Below are 18,038 nucleotides of genomic sequence, written 5' to 3' on the forward strand. Positions count from 1 at the left end.
GAGGGAGTGCAAGAGCCATGGCAGGTGATTGGGTAATGAGGGGGCGCAGGAGTGAGGGCAGGGGGTTGTAGAGCTCATGGCTGAGTGTGACCACCATGCTGCCTAGTTGCTGGATATGTGGGGCTGACTGGTGTGCGGGGTCTACACTGCTCAGGGTGCAGCCACATCCAGAGCCCCACACTCTACCCGCCGGGTCAGTCTCTTATCACTGTGTGGCACTGGGGTGCACTGTCTTTCACCTTTGCCTATTAGTCAGTGTCCTGCGGGGGAAGGAGTGGGAATGGCCTGTGTACCATGCCCTTAGGAGCCGCCAGTGAGAGCAAGGAGGTACCTCCTATTCCCCCTCCCGCTGAAGAAAACCTCAGCCTGGATGTGCCTTCATGCCCACCAATTCTCCCCTTCCCTCACCCCACCCAGCAAGGTCTGCTGCAATTGCTTTTCCCAGCCTGTCTCTCTCTGCCTGCTGCACCGGCAGCAGTTACTATGGGAACAGACCTCCAATACAAACAGAACAGGGCTGCTGGGCCGGGGCTGAGGCTGCTGCACCAGGTGAGGGGAAAAAGGGGCCTGGAGGGTGTGAAAGGGAGAGGGATGGGGGGACCCATTGAGAGTGATTTGGGGCAAGGCCTGAGGAAAGGGGGTTGTGAGTGTTGGAGGGAGGCAGCTTTGGGAGAACCTGGCCAAGGGAACCCTTTGGGAAGGGTTTTGGTGAGTCAGAGGAGATTAGAGAGATGTGAGCAGCGGTCGAGATGGGGGGAGGGGCTGGATAAGGCAACAGAAATAGGTTGGAGGTTCCCTGGTGGGCCACGTGCAAGAGGGATGACAGAGGTGCAAGGCTGGTGTATTTTGGAACTGCTCTTTCCGACTGTATTCCTGTCTCAGAGAAGGGTGAACGGGCAGACACAGACCCTGGTTTCTGGCACAGAAAGGTAGCTAAATAATCTAATATTCTGGTCAGTAATGAATCCTGCTAGAGATTAGTGTGTTTTAGCTGGTAGTGCAAAAATGTATGGTGAGCTGGAAAATGAAAGGAATGTATCTGTGTTCTCAGATATGAGCCAGAAATAGAGGGATCTAGAGGGATATCAGCTAAAATATGCAGTATGCATCCTCACCAAGGGTGGCAAGTTAGTTTTTGAGGTGACCAGAATGGGTCTAAATCTCCCTCCCCCCCCCCCCCGACATACCTGTTTTGTAAGCTAATGTATATTTTTTAAAATAACATAAAAATGGACTGGAACCAGTAAGCGTTTAACAGCTTTTTTATATTGCACAATATCACTAGCATAAGAAAAATATTTAACTTAGCATATCAACTTGTGTGAAATGGATCTTGTTATGCACACCAATATGGAAGTGATATGTGACAAATCACCTCTGTATTGATGAACATAACAAAATTAATGGGGCGGGGCTGACAGGCTTGGAGTATGAAACAGGTTGAGGGCTGGGGTGTGGGAAGGTGAGGCCCCCCTGCTCCAACAATATTCAAATGGCTCCACCAATGTTCAAGGACAGATCTCTCTCCCGGCCCTGCCTGCCACCTCTGCATGTCCGTCCCCACCCCCAGCAGTACAGACAGGCTGCAGTGGGGCTGGGGCGAGAGGAGGATTTCCTCCTCTCCTCTAGCCCTCTCCCTTCTGGCAGCATTGAGCTCCAGGGGAGGGACCTCTCTCTCCTGCCTCTCCTGGCAGCACACTCACTCCTGCGTCACTTTCTCTGCACATGCTCCTTGGATCCCTCTCCAGTCCAGGAATCCCCCTTGCCTGCTCTGTGTGTGCACTCTCTCCCTCCACAGACACAGCAGCTGCCTCAGCCTGCTGCTGACACCACTCCATTTGTTATAGCTGTTAGTGAGGGAGCGCAGCACAAAACACCAAGGCAGCCACTCGCTGCCCAGGACACAAGTGAAGGAGAAAGAAAGAGCCTGAAACATGGGCCTGGTGCTTGAACCAAAATAAGCAAGAGTTATACTATGAGCAATAGACGGGCCGTGTCAAAAGAAGACATTTGCCTGCAAGTCAGTGTCTCAGCACTAGAACTGCTAGCACTGATAAAAGCACATAAAGTATGTAAATACACTCCATCAGGAGAGTGCAGGAACACCTTGTTGAGTACATGATCAAAGAGTTTGAAACAAGAAGAGTGAAAGCATAAATGGGGAGTGAATAGGAATGCTTTGGAGGAACATACAAGGGGAGGTACCAAATTTGTCATTAATATGTAAGTGTTTATCATAGATTGTTCATTTCTGTCTATAAATGTTGGGGTACCTCACTTAATTCTTTGGCCAGCCGAAGGGGTGATAGTGAAATCCGTACTATTGACTGAGCTATGTCCATTGTCCCAGGTACAAATACATAGGGGCTCAGAAGCCATCTGGCTACCAACAATTATTAATGTACTTCATTTGACAATATACCTGACTTCATTTGACAATATGCCTTCATATCTTATGTGAGTCTGTGGTCTTTGGGGGCTCTTATGAAGTCTACAGTGCTAGCTACCTGCACAGAGCTGGCATGATATACTGAGGGAGCATATGAAAATGCACGCAGCCAAATGTTTATCATCACTGGCTGATCAAGAGACCTGTCAGGACACCACACCAGTGAATCCTAAATTTACAGTATCGCTGTCCTGAACTATTACAACAGTCAGGGATGCTGTGGGAGAGCAGATATGTGGGGACAGCAGGTGGGGCTAATAGAGGGATCTGGTCTTGAACATTGGAGGAGCCCTTTGAATATTGCTAGAACACTGGCACCATGGGCCCATATAACTCTCCGTCTCTCCTCCTGGTATATGCAGGTATGTGTATGTACAATATGATATTTGAACTGAAGTCGGGAGGAAGCAAGAGATTTCCTGCCTCTGGTGTAGTTAATGTCTTCCTCTGGACATGGCTAACTGATGGCTGTCAGCCCTTCATATGGCATTATCTGTAGAGGAAATATATATTCCATCAGACTACTAAAACATACGTATTTTTAAAAATTCTCCTTTAATGGGAGGGAATGGGCCAAAACCAAACCTTGTTTTTTTAATTTGTGAGGTCAGTGATTACGTCTGATTTGAAGGGTTTGGTCAAAGTGGTATTTACAAGAATAAGAGAACTGTATTCTGCATCCAGTTTGGATGCAACCGAAATCTCATCAGGACAGAAATCTTCAAAAGCTCTTTATTTGCAGGATTCCTGTGCTGTTGAACTGAACTTCAGCCCTGGTTTGGCCATGAATTAACATACCAAAGTCAGCCAAAAACTAATCTGTGTCTGAACAATATTACTACCAATCTCTAGCTTTGTCCTCTCCCCCCCCGCCCCTTCCCTAAATTATTATTATGCACAGACACTATGACGAGGTACAAGGCTAAGAGAGAATATCTCTTCGCATGGGGACTACAGACACTTCAAATACAAGCAGGACTGAATAGAGGAACATATGGTCATTTGAGCTGGACTAAATGACTACTCACATGCCATATAACCACTTCTGGGATTTTAAGGCTGCGTCTATACTGGCATGATTTTGCGCAAATACTTTTAACGGAAAAGTTTTTCTGTTAAAAGTATTTGCGCAAGAGAGCATCTACACTGGCACAGATACTTTTGCGCAAAAGCATCCGTGCCAGTGTAGACGCTCTCTTGCGCAAGAAAGCTCCGATGGCCATTTTAGTCATCGGACTTTCTTGCGCAAGAAATTAACTTGCCTGTCTACACTGGCCCTCTTGCACACGAATACTTGCGCAAGAGGGCTTATCCCTGAGTGGGAGTGTCAAAGTATTTGCGCAAGAACCACTGATTTTGTACAGTACAAAGTCAGTGTTCTTGCGCAAATACTCGCAGCCAGTGTAGACAGGTAGCAAGATTTTGCGCAAAATCTTGCCAGTCTAGACACACCCTAAGTGAATATGGTCTGAAAATCTAACATGCTGTTTATGTTCATTTTTGTCTTCCTCTTTCAAGGAATTTTAGTGCTCATAGAAGTGATAGGGGGTGATAGTTCTGGCTAGGACACCAAGCCTCGTGTAAAATAGATCCCCATACTCCTACATTCAGTTCTCTGCCATCCTTCTTGGGCAATTGTTGCAAACCATCAGGAAGTTCTAATATTTTGGACCAACTCTACATCCCCAACTCCTTTCTCTTGTGGATTTTGCCCAAGATCAAAGGTATTATTGGTTTCCCATCTGATACAGCTCTAGTTAGACTATACTACCACTTTTTCAGGGGAATGGACTTTGATCTAAAGGTCAAATGCAAGGGATGTCAGGGAAGAAAATCTAATAAACTTTTTTTTGGAAGGAAGCTTTTGGAAGATGGCTGATGATTCTAATGAAAATCCAGTGGAGGAACCAGCAGAAGGCAATATAGAAGGAAATGAAGCTTCAGAAAAAACTCCACAAGATGAACAAGGTACTCAGGAAACTGAAATACCCAAGCAGGTCACTGAAATGCCAGCTGACATGCTAGCGGGTGAGGCAGAATCCACAGACAATATGGAAATGGAGCCCCAGCTCCCAGCAGACAAGTTATCAGTGGATGTTGCCACTCCTGAGAGACAAGAGAACGAACTGAGTCTCACAGTAAGTTCACATGTAAGTATGGACATCATACAATAGACTTCCTACTGCCAGCTTTCCAGCTTGGATAGCTGTGATGTCACAGGAAGGGTGTATTCCATTTAGTGCACCTTTTTATTTCTGATATTTTCTATGGAGTCTTTTTTGTGCTTACTGAATCACACTGCATTTGTATAGATTTAAATAAAGCATCAGCAATAGTCAGATTCTATTCTTTTTCTTCCACAGAGTCAGGCTCACAGAGTTCAATGGAACATAACAGTAAAGGGAGACATTATTATTTCCAGTAGTAAATTCTATTGTTAAGATGAAATCCTATAGCTAAGAAGTAGTTTCCATTTAGCCTACTCTGCTTAATTTCAGTCCAGTTATGTATGTGCTTGGAAATTTAGATCAGTGTTTTAGTTATGAATGAGGGAAACCTAGATTATTCTGTATGCTTCCATGAAATTTTGACATGCATGTAGCTCAGAAACAGTGAAAGCTAGAAACTCCAAACTCCAGGTGTATTTCTGTGACAAGAGGCTGCTAAAGAAGTTTAAGTTGTCCTGAACAGCAAAGTATTGTGATGAATCAAAAACTGGCTATGAGACTGAAAACAAAGAGTAAAATTAGATGGTCAAAATGCATCATGGCAACATGGTAGTTTCTTAATGATCTAGAAAGGGGGACAAATAATGAGGTAGCAAAATGTTTGTTCTTATTTTTCCTGGTAAATACTGTGTTATATGACAGTGTTAGCATTCCTGTTGTTAAATGTGTAGCATGCCATGCAGATGATATGTACTGCAGCCAAGTTAAAATTACTGGCAAATCCTTAACCTTTCCATTTTCAGATTTTATTTTATTTTATTTTATTTTATTTTATTTTTCTTAACTTAGCATTGATATGATATTTGTTCCTTTTAAAGCATTGTGGCCATTTGTGATACTATAAATATGATCACTAATGGTTTTGCATGTAATGTAATATGTCTGTGGCAAAGAGAAAAATGTGTGTTCATTTGAGCTTAGAAAAGATACAAAGAAATGTGTTTCCAGTAAGCTGAGTGCTTGGGCAGCCACCCAGGAGAAAGCTAGGTGCTGCCCAGCTGATTGGGCGCTCTGGGTGCTTTGCTAGAGCCAATAGCATGTTTCTACTGGTGGTGCACATCCACACATGCCTCAATGCATATAACAACATTGCTTCTGCACAAAAATGGAAAAAATTAGAGGAAGCATTGATGGAGAGTTGTTCAGAAATTCAAGAAAGGTGGTCTAGATTGTGTTACAACAGAGAAATCTCTTTCCTTAACAGCAGTGAGACTGAAATAAGAGATCTAGAGGAGACCAGGACTGCATGAACAGAAGGAATATAGAGAGGAGAGACATTTTCTATCAGTTTATCCGGATTAAATATAAGGAAGGTTTTTAAAACAAACAGAGGACTTTATTGATGTCACACCTCAGAAATGGATTCTTTCTTTGTGCTGTGTCTAGAGTTCAATATAGAACTGATAGTACTGGAATAACCAACAGGATTGTAAAATTCAGATTAATGTCAATCAACTGCATGATGATTGGATGAGCTACAGAGGTGGAGAGGGAGACAATGCAACATGGAAGAGATGATACAATGTTCATTCTGCAAAGTGTATACTGAAGTCTGTCTTTGTTTTTAAGGAAACTGTGACTGATCTCACTGAAGGTCCATCAGAGGCAAGAGAAGAAACTTCAGTAGTATCAGAAATATTAGAAGATATTGGACAAGATGAACAGCAAGTGCCCACAGAGCCGCAATGGGAGAGCAAAGCTCCTGCTAGACTATCAAGCTCCACAAATCTCAAACAAGGAATGCAGCAAATAGGCCAAGAAGCACAAGAAAGTGACCGGAAAAATCTGAGGGACAAAGACGAAGAGAACTCAGCAGATCAGGAAATCCTGAGCATAGAAGCAGGTGCTGAAATGAGCTGTGAAGAAACAGAATCTCTAGAAGCACCCATCACTGCCAGCTCTACTCTTGCCGAGGAGTCGTCGCTTGTGTTCTCAGCCACCCCTGGTTTGTTGTTCGAAGAGAACGAGCACATCAAAACACATCCAATTGTGAGTATTATACGAAACAGGACCAAGGGAATGGGAAACGTCATGCTAGTGAAAAGGACCAGCTCATCACAGACAAAGTAATCTTTTAGATTCAAGAGACATAGTTTTGATTTTTCTACTGAAAATAATAGTGACAGGGTCAGGTGAGAGAGCTACAGGAGACTGATAAAAGGGAAATATGTGTAGTCAACCTGTGGAACTCCTTGCCAGAGAAGGCTGTGAAAGCTAGGACTATAATAGAGTTTAAAGAGAAGCTAGATAATTTCATGGAGGTTAGGTCCATAAAAGGCTATTAGCCAGGGGATAAAATGGTATCCTTGGCCTCTGTCTGTCAGAGGCTGGAGATGGATGGCAGGAGACAAATCGCTTGATCATTGTCTTCGGTCCACCCTCTCTGGGGCATCTGGTGCTGGGCCACTGTCGGTAGACAGGATACTGGGCTAGATGGACCTTTGGTCTGACCCAGTACGGCCGTTCTTATGTTCTTATGTTCTAAGAGGTTGAAATCCTTGTTAGGGGTTATTCTGATGTCTTTTGGCTCTGTCACAGATCACTAGTATCAGCTGCATTTTCACTCTTCTGCCAATCAAGACAGCATTAATGAGTCATGGAGCAACTTATTATTAGGAGGGTTTTGTTGCAGTGTTCTTGGCCAAGTGTGGTATTGTCCTTTTCCCTAAAGGTGGCAGGATGTCAGTCATGACTGAGGAGATTATAATTGAAGCATGTTGTGTTCCTTTAAGATCTCAAATGCTATCTAAAAGTAAGAGATTGGCTATGTTTACACTGCAGGCTTTTTGCGCAGGAACAGTTGTTCTTGCGCAAAAACTTGCTGGGTGTCTACACTGCATGCACGCAAGTAAATTTACATTACAGAGTCAGAAAACAGGGCTTCTTCAGGAAGAGTTATTCCTCTCCCCATGAGGAATGAGCCTTCTTGCTCAAGAGCTCTTCCACAAATTAATTTCTTGCGCAAGAAAGCCCTATGGCTAAAATGGACATCTGTGCTTTCTTGCGCAAGAGAGCATCTTGCGCAAAAGCACATGGCAGTGTGGACGCGCTCTTGTGGAAGACCTTTTGCACAAGAACTCTTGCACAAAACAGTTCTTGTGCAAGAAGCCTGCAGTGTAGACGTAGCCAATGTGTTTTATGATAATTCTGTCACTGCTTGGCGTAAAGAAGTTACTGTTTTCCTTACAGAGTTTGTCTTGGGCATTTGGTTACAATAGCAGCCTCCCTGTTTACAGCCTGCTTGATGAAGAACAAAGGGTGATTCTATATGTTTCCTCTCACTCTGCTGTGATCCACGATGTACACGGAAACAGGCAATATCATCTACAGGTACAGAAACTCAATCCCAGAGAACAGCCTTCCCACAGGCACTGAACCCCACTGAGAGAATCCTATCCTATGGGTGAGAATCCCACTGCATTTTCTGCAGGCATAGAATCCATTTCTTACGGGTGTAGAACCTGCTCATAGCAAGGGAAGTAGGAGACTTGCATATTGTGATCTAAAAAAACATTCTGACGACCTATCTACCCAGCATCAGTTGCATTTTCACTGTTCAAAGCCAGTTGAGCGCTTTGGTGAGTCTCTGTTTATCTTTAACTGAATTGGCTCCTTACTTGTACTTCGGTGTTGTTCAACTCTTCAGACGTTAATGATACTTAACAGGAAAATATTTATAAATTGTGCATATGGCTGCAGTGATTACCACGTTTTTGGGCTCTGCCTAAGTAATAGGGCTGTCAATTAATGGGTGTTAACGCCTGTGATTCATGCAGAGCAGAAGTAACGTATTAAAAAAATTAATGCACATTAATCACAGAGGGTGGCAAACCAGCATGAACTGCTCCAGAAAACACTCTGGTAAAGTGCAGTAATACAAACTGCCACCAGAGGGTGCACAGGAAAAAGAAGCAGTGAAAAAAGGGGGGAACCTGAAGATGGCCCAGCTTCAAGGGAGAAGTAAACAAGAAGGCACCTGTCCCTGTCCCTTCTCAGATGACCATATTTTTTTAAATAAAACAGCCTGGGGCGGCTTAACCAAACTGTCCCCCTTTCTCCCCCGCACCACAGGACTCACTCAAGCCACCCTCCCTTTGCCTCCTGGGGCTGGGACTGACCCTTCCCCCACATCTGATTCTTGGGCTGAGTCTACCCTCTCTAATTCTGCATTGCCCATAGTGGGGTCTACCTTGCCCCCAGGCTAGGGGCTGACCCCTCCCGTGAGCTTGGGGGCTGACTCCCATCCCTGAGTCCTGTGCCACCTGCAGTTGGGAGCTGAGCCTCCCTGAACTCTACACTGCCCATGGCAGAATCAACCCCCCTACGGCCCTGTGCTGCTCACAGCTGAGGCTGAGCTAAAAAAGCACTCTTTTGATTAGGACACAAATATATTGATTATATAGAAGAATTTATTGAATTATTCCAGACATTGACATAGTTCTGCTGTGTTTTCATGATCTGTAGCAGCGGTTCCCAACCTTTTCCAGATCAGGACCCATTTTGACAATTCAGGAAGACTTGGTGACCCAGGGCAATTCAAAAAGGAGGAAGAGAGGGGGCAGAGCCACCTGGAGTGACACTTGGCGACTCTTTTGAAATGTAATGGCGACCCATATTTGGGTCCCGACCCATAGTTTGGGAAGCCCTGATCTATAGGGATTAGGGTCGTCAACTGAAGTGCGTTAATGCCTGCGATTAACACAGGGCAGGATTAACGAGTTAATTTTTTTAACATGTTAATCGCACCGTTCCAGTGCTTCAAAGGAGAAGCACAATATGGAGCCAGGAATCAGCTGGGCACTCCAGCTAATCCCTGACTCTGCATTGCGCTGCCCCTTCAAAGTGCCGCTTCAGTGCTTCAAAGGGGCAGTGCTGTTCAGAGCCCAGGGGCATCTGGGGACTCCAGCTGACCTCAGGCTGCCACGGTGCTGCCCCCTGGATATACCGGGGCTGCTTTTCTAAGGGGCAGTGCATAGAGCCAGGGTCAGCTGAGGACTCCAGTTGATCCTGGGCTTCCTCAGTGCTGCCCCTTTGAAATGCTGCTGCAGCGTTTCAAAGGGGCAGTGCACACAATTAATTGCAATTAATTTTTTTAATCACTTGACAGCCCAGGTGCTTTTTTTTTCTCAACAAAACCATCTGGCAACGCTAATACCGGCACTTCTTTTTTTCGTTTGTTTTTACAAAAAAACCTCTGTTTATAACCATATGCCTTATGTCTGAACTATGAATTTTAGCTGTACCAGGCTAAAGCTTTATCAAAGAGTTTTAATATTCTGGTATGAATGATAAAAATGCATAGAGCACTGTATATTTATTCTCTGCTTTATAAATACTGAAAAGTCATGTTCTGTTTTCTGCCCTAGACAGTTTACAGTGTAAATGTATGGCAAGAAAAAACACAGGGAAATAAGTTCAGGAGAGAGGGACCGAGGGATTACAGATGGGTGAAGAAGGAAGTGCTCCTAGATAAGGTGGGATTGAAAGTGGAAACAGAGGAGGATCTTGACAGATATGGGCATAGAGACTTTTGCAGGTTCAGTGTATCACCTCAGCATGTGCAGTTTTATTACACTTTTGCTGAATGATGGCTTTAAATAAATGTTGATCATAGATCTTTCAAGGCACGTGTCTTATTTTGACTCCCTAGGGTCACTCTAATTCTATTTCTTGTCTGTGTATAAGCGAAGATAGACGATGGGTTGCAACAGCTGATCAAGGACCTGATAATCTAATCATTGTGTGGGATGCCTTCTCAGGGTAAGTTTCCCAGGTATGTAAAAAGCCCCTGTTTGAGCATGTTCTGTCTCTGTGTAGCAAACATTCCAGATGATTCAGGAAATGACATTGTCTCAGCACTCTGGATAACTGCCAAGTAACCTTCTCGTGGCAGTATTAGCAAAAACCAAAATTCAGACCCACCAGTCTAGAAATAGGAAAATTTCTTGAGCCAATAGAACAGTTAGTAAGATATCTGAGCTTTGAGTTTGGACTAAAATAACTACATAGTCCAAGAGCTCAGGATGGAAAAGTAGGCCAAGCAGCAAAGATTCCCTTAGTGGAGTAATCACTTCAGTTTCAAATCATCCTGGTGCAGACTGGTCCATGTGAGGGATCAAAACTTCCCTAGGCCAAGATTTTCAAACATGGATGCCTAAGGTTGGGCTCTTACATTCATAATTGGACTCTGACTTTACTCACCTATTTTTTTTTTCAAATCTTGGTCCTAGCTCTTAGAATGAGGAGTACTGTGAGGCATTGGTTGTTGGCTGTAAACCTTCCCTTTCATTCCTTCCTGGTTACCGCTGCTGCAGTTCCCTCCAGAACAGTCCCAGTCAGACTCTAAATCTGCAAGAAGCAGGAGCTGCCCTAGAAACATAACCATCAGTGTGCATTGTTCAGAAATTACCATCAGATGAGCGAAATCACAGCTCTGAAAGCAACACAGCAGCTTAGAACAGGATTCCTGATTCTGAGGGGAGTGGGTGGGAGTTGTATATGACAATACTTTCAGAAAAAGCAGACCTGTTGATGAATAATTTGCCCTGCTTTAAGGGTACTATAGAAACAAGATTCCAAGACTTGTGGTGTTTGGAACCTTACTTGAATTAGTTTGCAACAGCTCAGGTGGTGGTTTTGCCCCCAATGATGGTGAAAGGGTGATTCCAAAATGACAGGCTATAGACTTTTGTGAAAAGTAGTGAGTGGGAAGGGATGGAATGATAGCTAAAAGTAATATCGTAAATAGTTTTCTCTGTAATTAGTGACTGTGTATGCATTGTTCTGCAGCATTCCTGTGCATACAATATTTGGTAGTCATCCAGAGGATGGTGTTGGTGCTATTGCTATTTCCCAAGATGCTAAATATTTGGTAACAGTTGGTGCCAGCAAAATACAGGTAAAGAAAATCTTTTCTCTGACTCCTGTGAAGATTGACCCCTGCAAATTTGCACCAGTTTAACTGATAGGAGGATATGAACGAGAGTGGAGTAAAACTGGGCAGGATGAGGACTGGCTTTCCAAAATCATGTCATCTGGATTTTGGTTTTACTAACTCAGAATTTTCATTTATCTTAAACTGTAAAATTCAGAATATACGTCTGGACAAACTATTCTGATTTTGACAGATCTTTAATTAAAATAACTTGATTACATTAACTAGCAACATGAAATCCAGTTACCTTACATTTCAGGCAGAAATGTAACATATATTTCTTTGTTTAGTTTCAGATCATACTGTCAGTCTTCTCCAATATACAAGAAGGGGTATAATGTCAGACCTGGTTAGCAGTGATGTAATGAGAGTTCTCGGCTAAGTCAGTTGTGCTTTGCAGTTCAAATCCAAAATTATGCCAGGGCTAAAGCTAGTGAAAGGTCATACTAAATGCAAATGTTGTATCCACATTCTCCGTGTATACTACTGGAGATAATTAAATTCATGCTCACTTGAATTCATCTGAGTCAAGAGTGGAATCCAGGCCTGCCGAAGTGAAAACCTAATGCTATGACCTCTTGCATTATTCTGTAAACTTAGGCCAGTCTTCCCTGGCAAAGAGCCACATGCAAACATGGTTCAAATGTAGCTGCAGCAAAAGTGATTTATAATGGTGGGAAACATAACTCAGATTTTGTTGATCTCCAGTTCAAAAAGTGTGTCTGACTGCAGGTCTGACCATGCTGAGTATTTATCTGAGACTGCATACAATCAGTATCTTATGTAATCAATTTTTAAAAATTCCAGACTAACCAGCAAGACCCTACTAGGCTTCATTCTGCTCTCTTGCTCCCCCATGTAACCCACTGACTCTACTGGAGCTGCTGCAGTTTGAATGAGCAGGATTAGGCCCACTGAGTTCAATAGGGGTTCAGTAAATCACATTGATATTTCCTTGCTTTCCCCTGTCTGCCAGAGAGTTTGCATTTGGAAGTGGACGTCACCTGAAGACAAACCTATGTTTAGTATAGAATTGCCTCCTGCATTTGGTTATCAGGTGAGTGATTCTGATTATGAAAAGGAATTGAGAGTGGAAACAAACCATTTTTAAACACAGTGTGCCTGATTTGCACCTAATTCCTGCACTTGGGGTAGGAAGAGGGATGGATGTAGGACAATGATGTTGTTGCATTGCTGTGTGGGGCAGTGTGCAGACACCATTATACATTAGAGCAACCTCAGAAATGCTCACTGCTCCCCATGATGATTCTCTATAGGCCCTGAGAATAGCAATAGAGCAGTGCATTTCAGCTATGCCCAAGACTCTCTGCTGTGGTGACCTTTCAGCAGCAGGTGAAAAGTAATGCTCTGATGCCAGCTTTACACTGCCCAGGTAAAAGAGAAAAAAACAACAACCCAAAAACAAAAGTCATGTAGCATTTCAAAGACTAACAAGATGGTTTATTAGGTGATGAGCTTTCTTCAGATCATATGAAGTGCTACATGACTTTTGTTTTTCTTTTTGGTTTTACCAAGATCAGACTAACATGGCTATTTCTCTGTTATTACCCAGGAAGGCATTCCTCATAGGGGTCACACTCACAAACCTGTTTACACTGCCATACTGACATAGAAGGCCTTAGTGGATAGGTGGGCAGTAAGCAGTTCACCAGGATTAGCCCATGAAGCCATCAGATGCTTTATTTACCTGTAGCTCTTGTTGGCCGCGGCTCATCAGTCACGGTCAATGGGAGCAGTGGGAAATGGCACAGACCGGGACACCACTTCCTGCAGCAGCCATACCTGCAGATGTGCAGGTAAATAAAACATCTGGCTAACCCTGGCAAGCCATGTTTGGTTCACAGGCCATTGATTGCCTTGTGGGTCAAATTCTCTCCAGATTAACACACTACATCTGTAAGAAGAATGGATTTAGGGAAGCACAAGTGGGTGTGCAGAGCATTACAATGGACATGTGTGAATGTCATACGCTGGCCAATGTCAAATTTACTCTAACTTTAATTTTTTAATTTCAGAGCTACATTGTTTTTAATCCAAAAAATCATAAGGAACTAGTCAGTAACAGTAAAACTCAAGTGCTGTTTTATATGTGGGTAAGTAGGCATAGGAGTTAATGTGATACATAATTTTGTTTGTAGTTCTTTTGCCACAAGAACAGGATAATCCTGATGGGGAAGATATTATTTCAACATTCTAATTACTCTTTTAATAAAGAAATTATGGAAGGGATGGAGACATACTGTAGCTTTGTGTTGCAGAGTGACAGCAGAAAGGGCACTGGATTGTGTCTCAGGAACCTGCTTTCTATTCTTGGTTCTGTCAGTTGTGTGACCTTGGGCAAATCATTTAGCTTTTCTATTTCCTCTCCAACTTTTTGTCTACTTAATGTAAGGTCTTCAGGGCAGCTGTTTTTTTTTTTTTTTTTACAATTTGCATAGTGTCTAGTGCAATAAGTTCTCAGTTGTGGGTGTGGCAAACTGGCAAACAAATGCTGCTATAATAATAAGATAACTCAGTGATGGGCATGTTAGACAGAGCTTCTTTTCTGATCAAAGTCCATTTTAAAAATGATCATCTTTATGTGAGATGAGTCTCTGTATTTCTCCTCAGGATACTAGCGGTTTGCATTATAGCGCTCCTCCTTTAACAGACAGAGTGAGTATTGTAAATGGACAGTAAGTGGCGGTTAAACTGGTTTGCTTTTTTTCTGACATTGATGATCGGTCTGTCTTATTAAACAAGCACAGTGTCCTGAATGGAGTGATCTTGCTAAGTCCCTCCATATCACAGTGCAATATCCCCCCAGTGTCTAGTGCTTTGGGTCTGTTACTGTAAAATAACATTTTAGATGTTGGTTAATTGTGAGAAGCTGCATGGCTCTCTAGAGCAATGGTTCTCAACCAGGGGTATACGTATCTCTGGGACACACAGTGGTCTTCCAGGGGCACATCAGTTCATCTACATAATTATCTAGTGTTACAACAGGCTACATAAAAACTCGCAAAATCAGTACAAACGAGGGATGTTAAAATGCGTTTATTTGTGTAAACGTGTGACCACTGAAACTTTCAGCGGCTACATGTTTACACACAGTGGGGGAGGGAAGATCCAGCCTGTGGAAGGCAGCAGGGGTGGGGATCAGGCAGCTCCACACTTAAAAGCCAACCCCCCATGTGAACTGGCTCCTACCTCCTATTTTATAATTGTATGGTAAAAATGAGAAATTTGAACAATTTTTCTGTAGCAATGTGTGGTGACCCTTTTTTGTATTTCTATGTCTGATTTTGTAGGTAAATAGTTTCTAAGTGTGGTGAAACTTGGGGGTACTCAACACAAATCAGAGTCCTGAAGGTGGCCCACTAATCTGGAAAGATTGAGAGCCACTGCTCTAGGGAACACTGTGGATAGTGGAGGGGATAGCTTGGTGTTACTGGGAGGTCAGATTCCTATGGAGCTTCCAGAAAGAGCTGATCCTATCCCATCTCCAGCTACAGGACCGTCCTCCCTTTGCCTGCATGACAGACTTACCTCTGCTGTGTTCTGCCATTGGTGGGGAGAGGGGCAGTCAATCCTTAATGTGGAGCTGTGGGAGCAGCTTTGTACTGAAAAGGCATGAGCTGCCAATAACTAGTGGAGATGTCAGTAATACTTGGCCCTAACAGAGCTTCACATCTGCAGTCATTAGTTAAATAGGGCTTGATGTCCCTCTCTCCATCTGCAGTGGAAGGGAAACAAGGCATGGGACAGACCCAGAGCCCAATAGATGTAGGGAAATTTTCCTTCACCCAGCAAAGCCCCTCCATGCAACCAACATTTATGTAGCTGGAATTCTGTGAGTGTTCAGGAGTGTGGCTGTTGTTCTCTAAAGCACCTTGCTGCCTATAACACCAGGAGTTTCCTACAGTCAGATTTATGAGGTTATTTTTTCTCTTTAATTTCAGTTGACTTTGCAAGGGTAGGTTAGTTTTTTACTTTGCAGAGAATGCCATGCAGCATCTTTCTGCTTCCTTTGCAGACTTTCGACAAGACAGTGGGACTCTTTAGTCAGTCAGTTTTTCATTTTAGTAATTTGCAAGCACTCACAGCCACATCTGGAGGAAAGCTGGTGGTGTGGGACATAGTCTGCTCACCGTCCAGGCCTGCCAGTTTGTGTGTAAAGCCACATAATATGAAGGCTATTAAGTTGATGTATGTGCAGAAAGATGCCCTCACTGTGCTTACTGCGTCCGACAGGTAATGGATAAAATACTTTCTTGATTTTAAGCTAATGTGGGCATTTAAAAAGTCAGTGTGTATGGCTGAAATTAAAAATCAATGTTCAAACTCTTTGTTTGCATTGTTCTGCATATATTTATATTGAATCAAATCTAGAAGTCTTCATAAAGCAAACCTGCAGTTGCAGTCCCTGGTAATTTGCCTGAGTAATAACAGAAACAATAACAATAAGGCCCCTGTTAACTTTTAATGTGTTTAGGATTATTGAATTGATTTAAAATGAAAACAGGATTCTTCTGCAATGTATAAAACCTGATTTTCCACAGCCTTTACACCTGTGCAAAGCAAGTACACAATTCTGTTGTGATGGTATTCTGTACCCACTTTGCACAACCATTAGTGATGATGCAAGGTGGTGGCAAAACAAGTCAATCAGCACATCACAGGAGCAGGTATATGAGCCATGTGGCCCACCTCGAACAAGTGACAGTAGAACCTTTTTACATCTCTACCCCTATGCAACCTTTTAAGGAGACACGTAAGCTAGATTGCTTTAGGAGTTGAAGGCTGGGTTTTCCAACACTTCAGCAGTGATCTAACTCTTTTCCCAGGAGGAGCTTTGTTCAAAGAGAGCACTTGTGAAAATCCCGCTCTAAATAAAAATAGAGATAATATTTTTCATATTCTTCCACATGCAAATCCAGGTGGCTCTAGTTAATGCAGCGGGTACAAAACTTGAGGCCACTGGCAAGGTATTTAATAATAATTAATAATAAAAACTTATATTTTATGTACATGCCAGTGTTGCAATTTTAAAGTTGAATACAGGCAGTCCCCGACTTACGCGGATCCGACTTATGTCGGATCCGCACTTACGAACAGGGCTTTCTCGCCCCGGAGCTCACAGGCAGCGATCCGCCACCTCGACCTCCGGGGCGAGTAAAGCTGCTCCCAGTGCCCCTGGTCTGCGGGAACCCGCCGCTGCTGCGGCTTCGCTCACGGTGCTCCTGGTCTGCTGGAGACGGTCTCCAGCAGACCAGAGACACCGGGAGCGAAGCCCCAGCTGCGGCGCGGTCCCGCGCCTCTGAGGCTTTGCCAGAGCAAAGCCTCAGAGGCGCGGCACCCCGCTGCCACTGTGTCTTTGCTCCCCGTGTCCCTGGTCTGCTGGGGGGGGGCGTAGCTAGTGTGCCCCCCCCAGCAGACCAGGCTTTTGTTGCCGGACCCTGGGGCAGAGCAGCTGGGGCGCTGCCGGTTGGTCCCGCAGCGCTGCTCTGGGCACTACTTGACCAACCCGGCAGCACCCGAGCTGCTCTGCCCCAGGCGTCCTGATTCAGCCGCTGCTGGTCAGTTTCAGCAGCGGCTGAATCAGGATGCCTGGGACAGAGCAGCTAGGGTGCTGCTGGGTTGGTCCAGTAGCGCCGAGGAGCGGTGCTACTGGAGCAACCCAGCAGCACCCCAGCTGCTCTGCCCCAGGCGTCCCCAAGTCAGCCGCTGCTGAAACTGACCAGTGCTGACTACAGGAAGCCCGAGGCAGAGTTGCTCTGCCCCAGGCTTCCTGGAATCAGCGCTGATCAGTTTCAGCAGCAGCTGACTTGGGGACGCTTGGGGTTCTTAAATTGAATCTGTATGTAAGTCAGAACTGGCGGTCAGTTTCAGCAGCGGCTGAATCTGGACGCCAGTTCCGACTTACATACAGATTCAACTTAAGAACAAACCTACAGTCCCTATCTTGTACGCAACCCGGGGACTGCCTGTACCTTGCATCCTTCTGGGACTGTGCTGAATAGTAAAATAAATGTCTGTCTTAATATACACAGTCAAAATCTGTGAAATCTCCCATCCCATCTCTAATACACAGGCTCATGGTTTTCCACTGATTGCATAGGAATTAATTTTTTCTGTAAAGTGAATTGTAAGAGCTGTTTTTCTTAATCAGTAGAGGGAACTGATACATGCAAATCTTAAATCCGTGCTGGGTAACTTGTAGCCTGCAGGCTTCATGCAGCCCATCAGAGTTCTGTGTGTGGCCCTCAGGACATTTTGCCACACACAGGATTACTGCATTCTGCTGCTTTGTGTCTGGGTAGTTTTTTTTCCTGATGGTATTACTAAAGTTACACACCTCTAAAACACAGGCACGTGAAGTGAGCTGGGTGCTGATTGCACACATCAATTGCAGGAGCCGTGCTCT

At 44.1% G+C, this 18,038-nt stretch overlaps 1 protein-coding gene across 2 annotated transcripts in view; it reads left to right on the plus strand.

The window, feature by feature from the left end:
* Positions 1–475: 475 nt before the first annotated feature.
* The window catches only part of CFAP251 (cilia and flagella associated protein 251), a 50,662-nt gene continuing 33,099 nt past the window's right edge, over positions 476–18,038 (plus strand). For both annotated transcript variants that reach the window (XM_025184794.3, XM_089775239.1), the window contains exons 1-10: positions 476–549; positions 4,311–4,599; positions 6,247–6,666; positions 7,867–8,007; positions 10,328–10,437; positions 11,467–11,575; positions 12,588–12,668; positions 13,648–13,725; positions 14,243–14,287; positions 15,648–15,865. In XM_025184794.3, coding sequence (XP_025040579.3) covers positions 4,321–4,599; positions 6,247–6,666; positions 7,867–8,007; positions 10,328–10,437; positions 11,467–11,575; positions 12,588–12,668; positions 13,648–13,725; positions 14,243–14,287; positions 15,648–15,865 — 1,481 coding nt within the window. In that variant the 5' untranslated portion in view covers positions 476–549; positions 4,311–4,320. The remainder of the gene's footprint in view (positions 550–4,310; positions 4,600–6,246; positions 6,667–7,866; positions 8,008–10,327; positions 10,438–11,466; positions 11,576–12,587; positions 12,669–13,647; positions 13,726–14,242; positions 14,288–15,647; positions 15,866–18,038) is intronic.

The sequence above is a fragment of the Pelodiscus sinensis genome, chromosome Z, assembly GCF_052426305.1.
Source record: "Pelodiscus sinensis isolate ZL-2025 chromosome Z, ASM5242630v1, whole genome shotgun sequence".
In the NCBI taxonomy this organism is placed as follows: Eukaryota; Metazoa; Chordata; order Testudines; family Trionychidae; genus Pelodiscus; species Pelodiscus sinensis.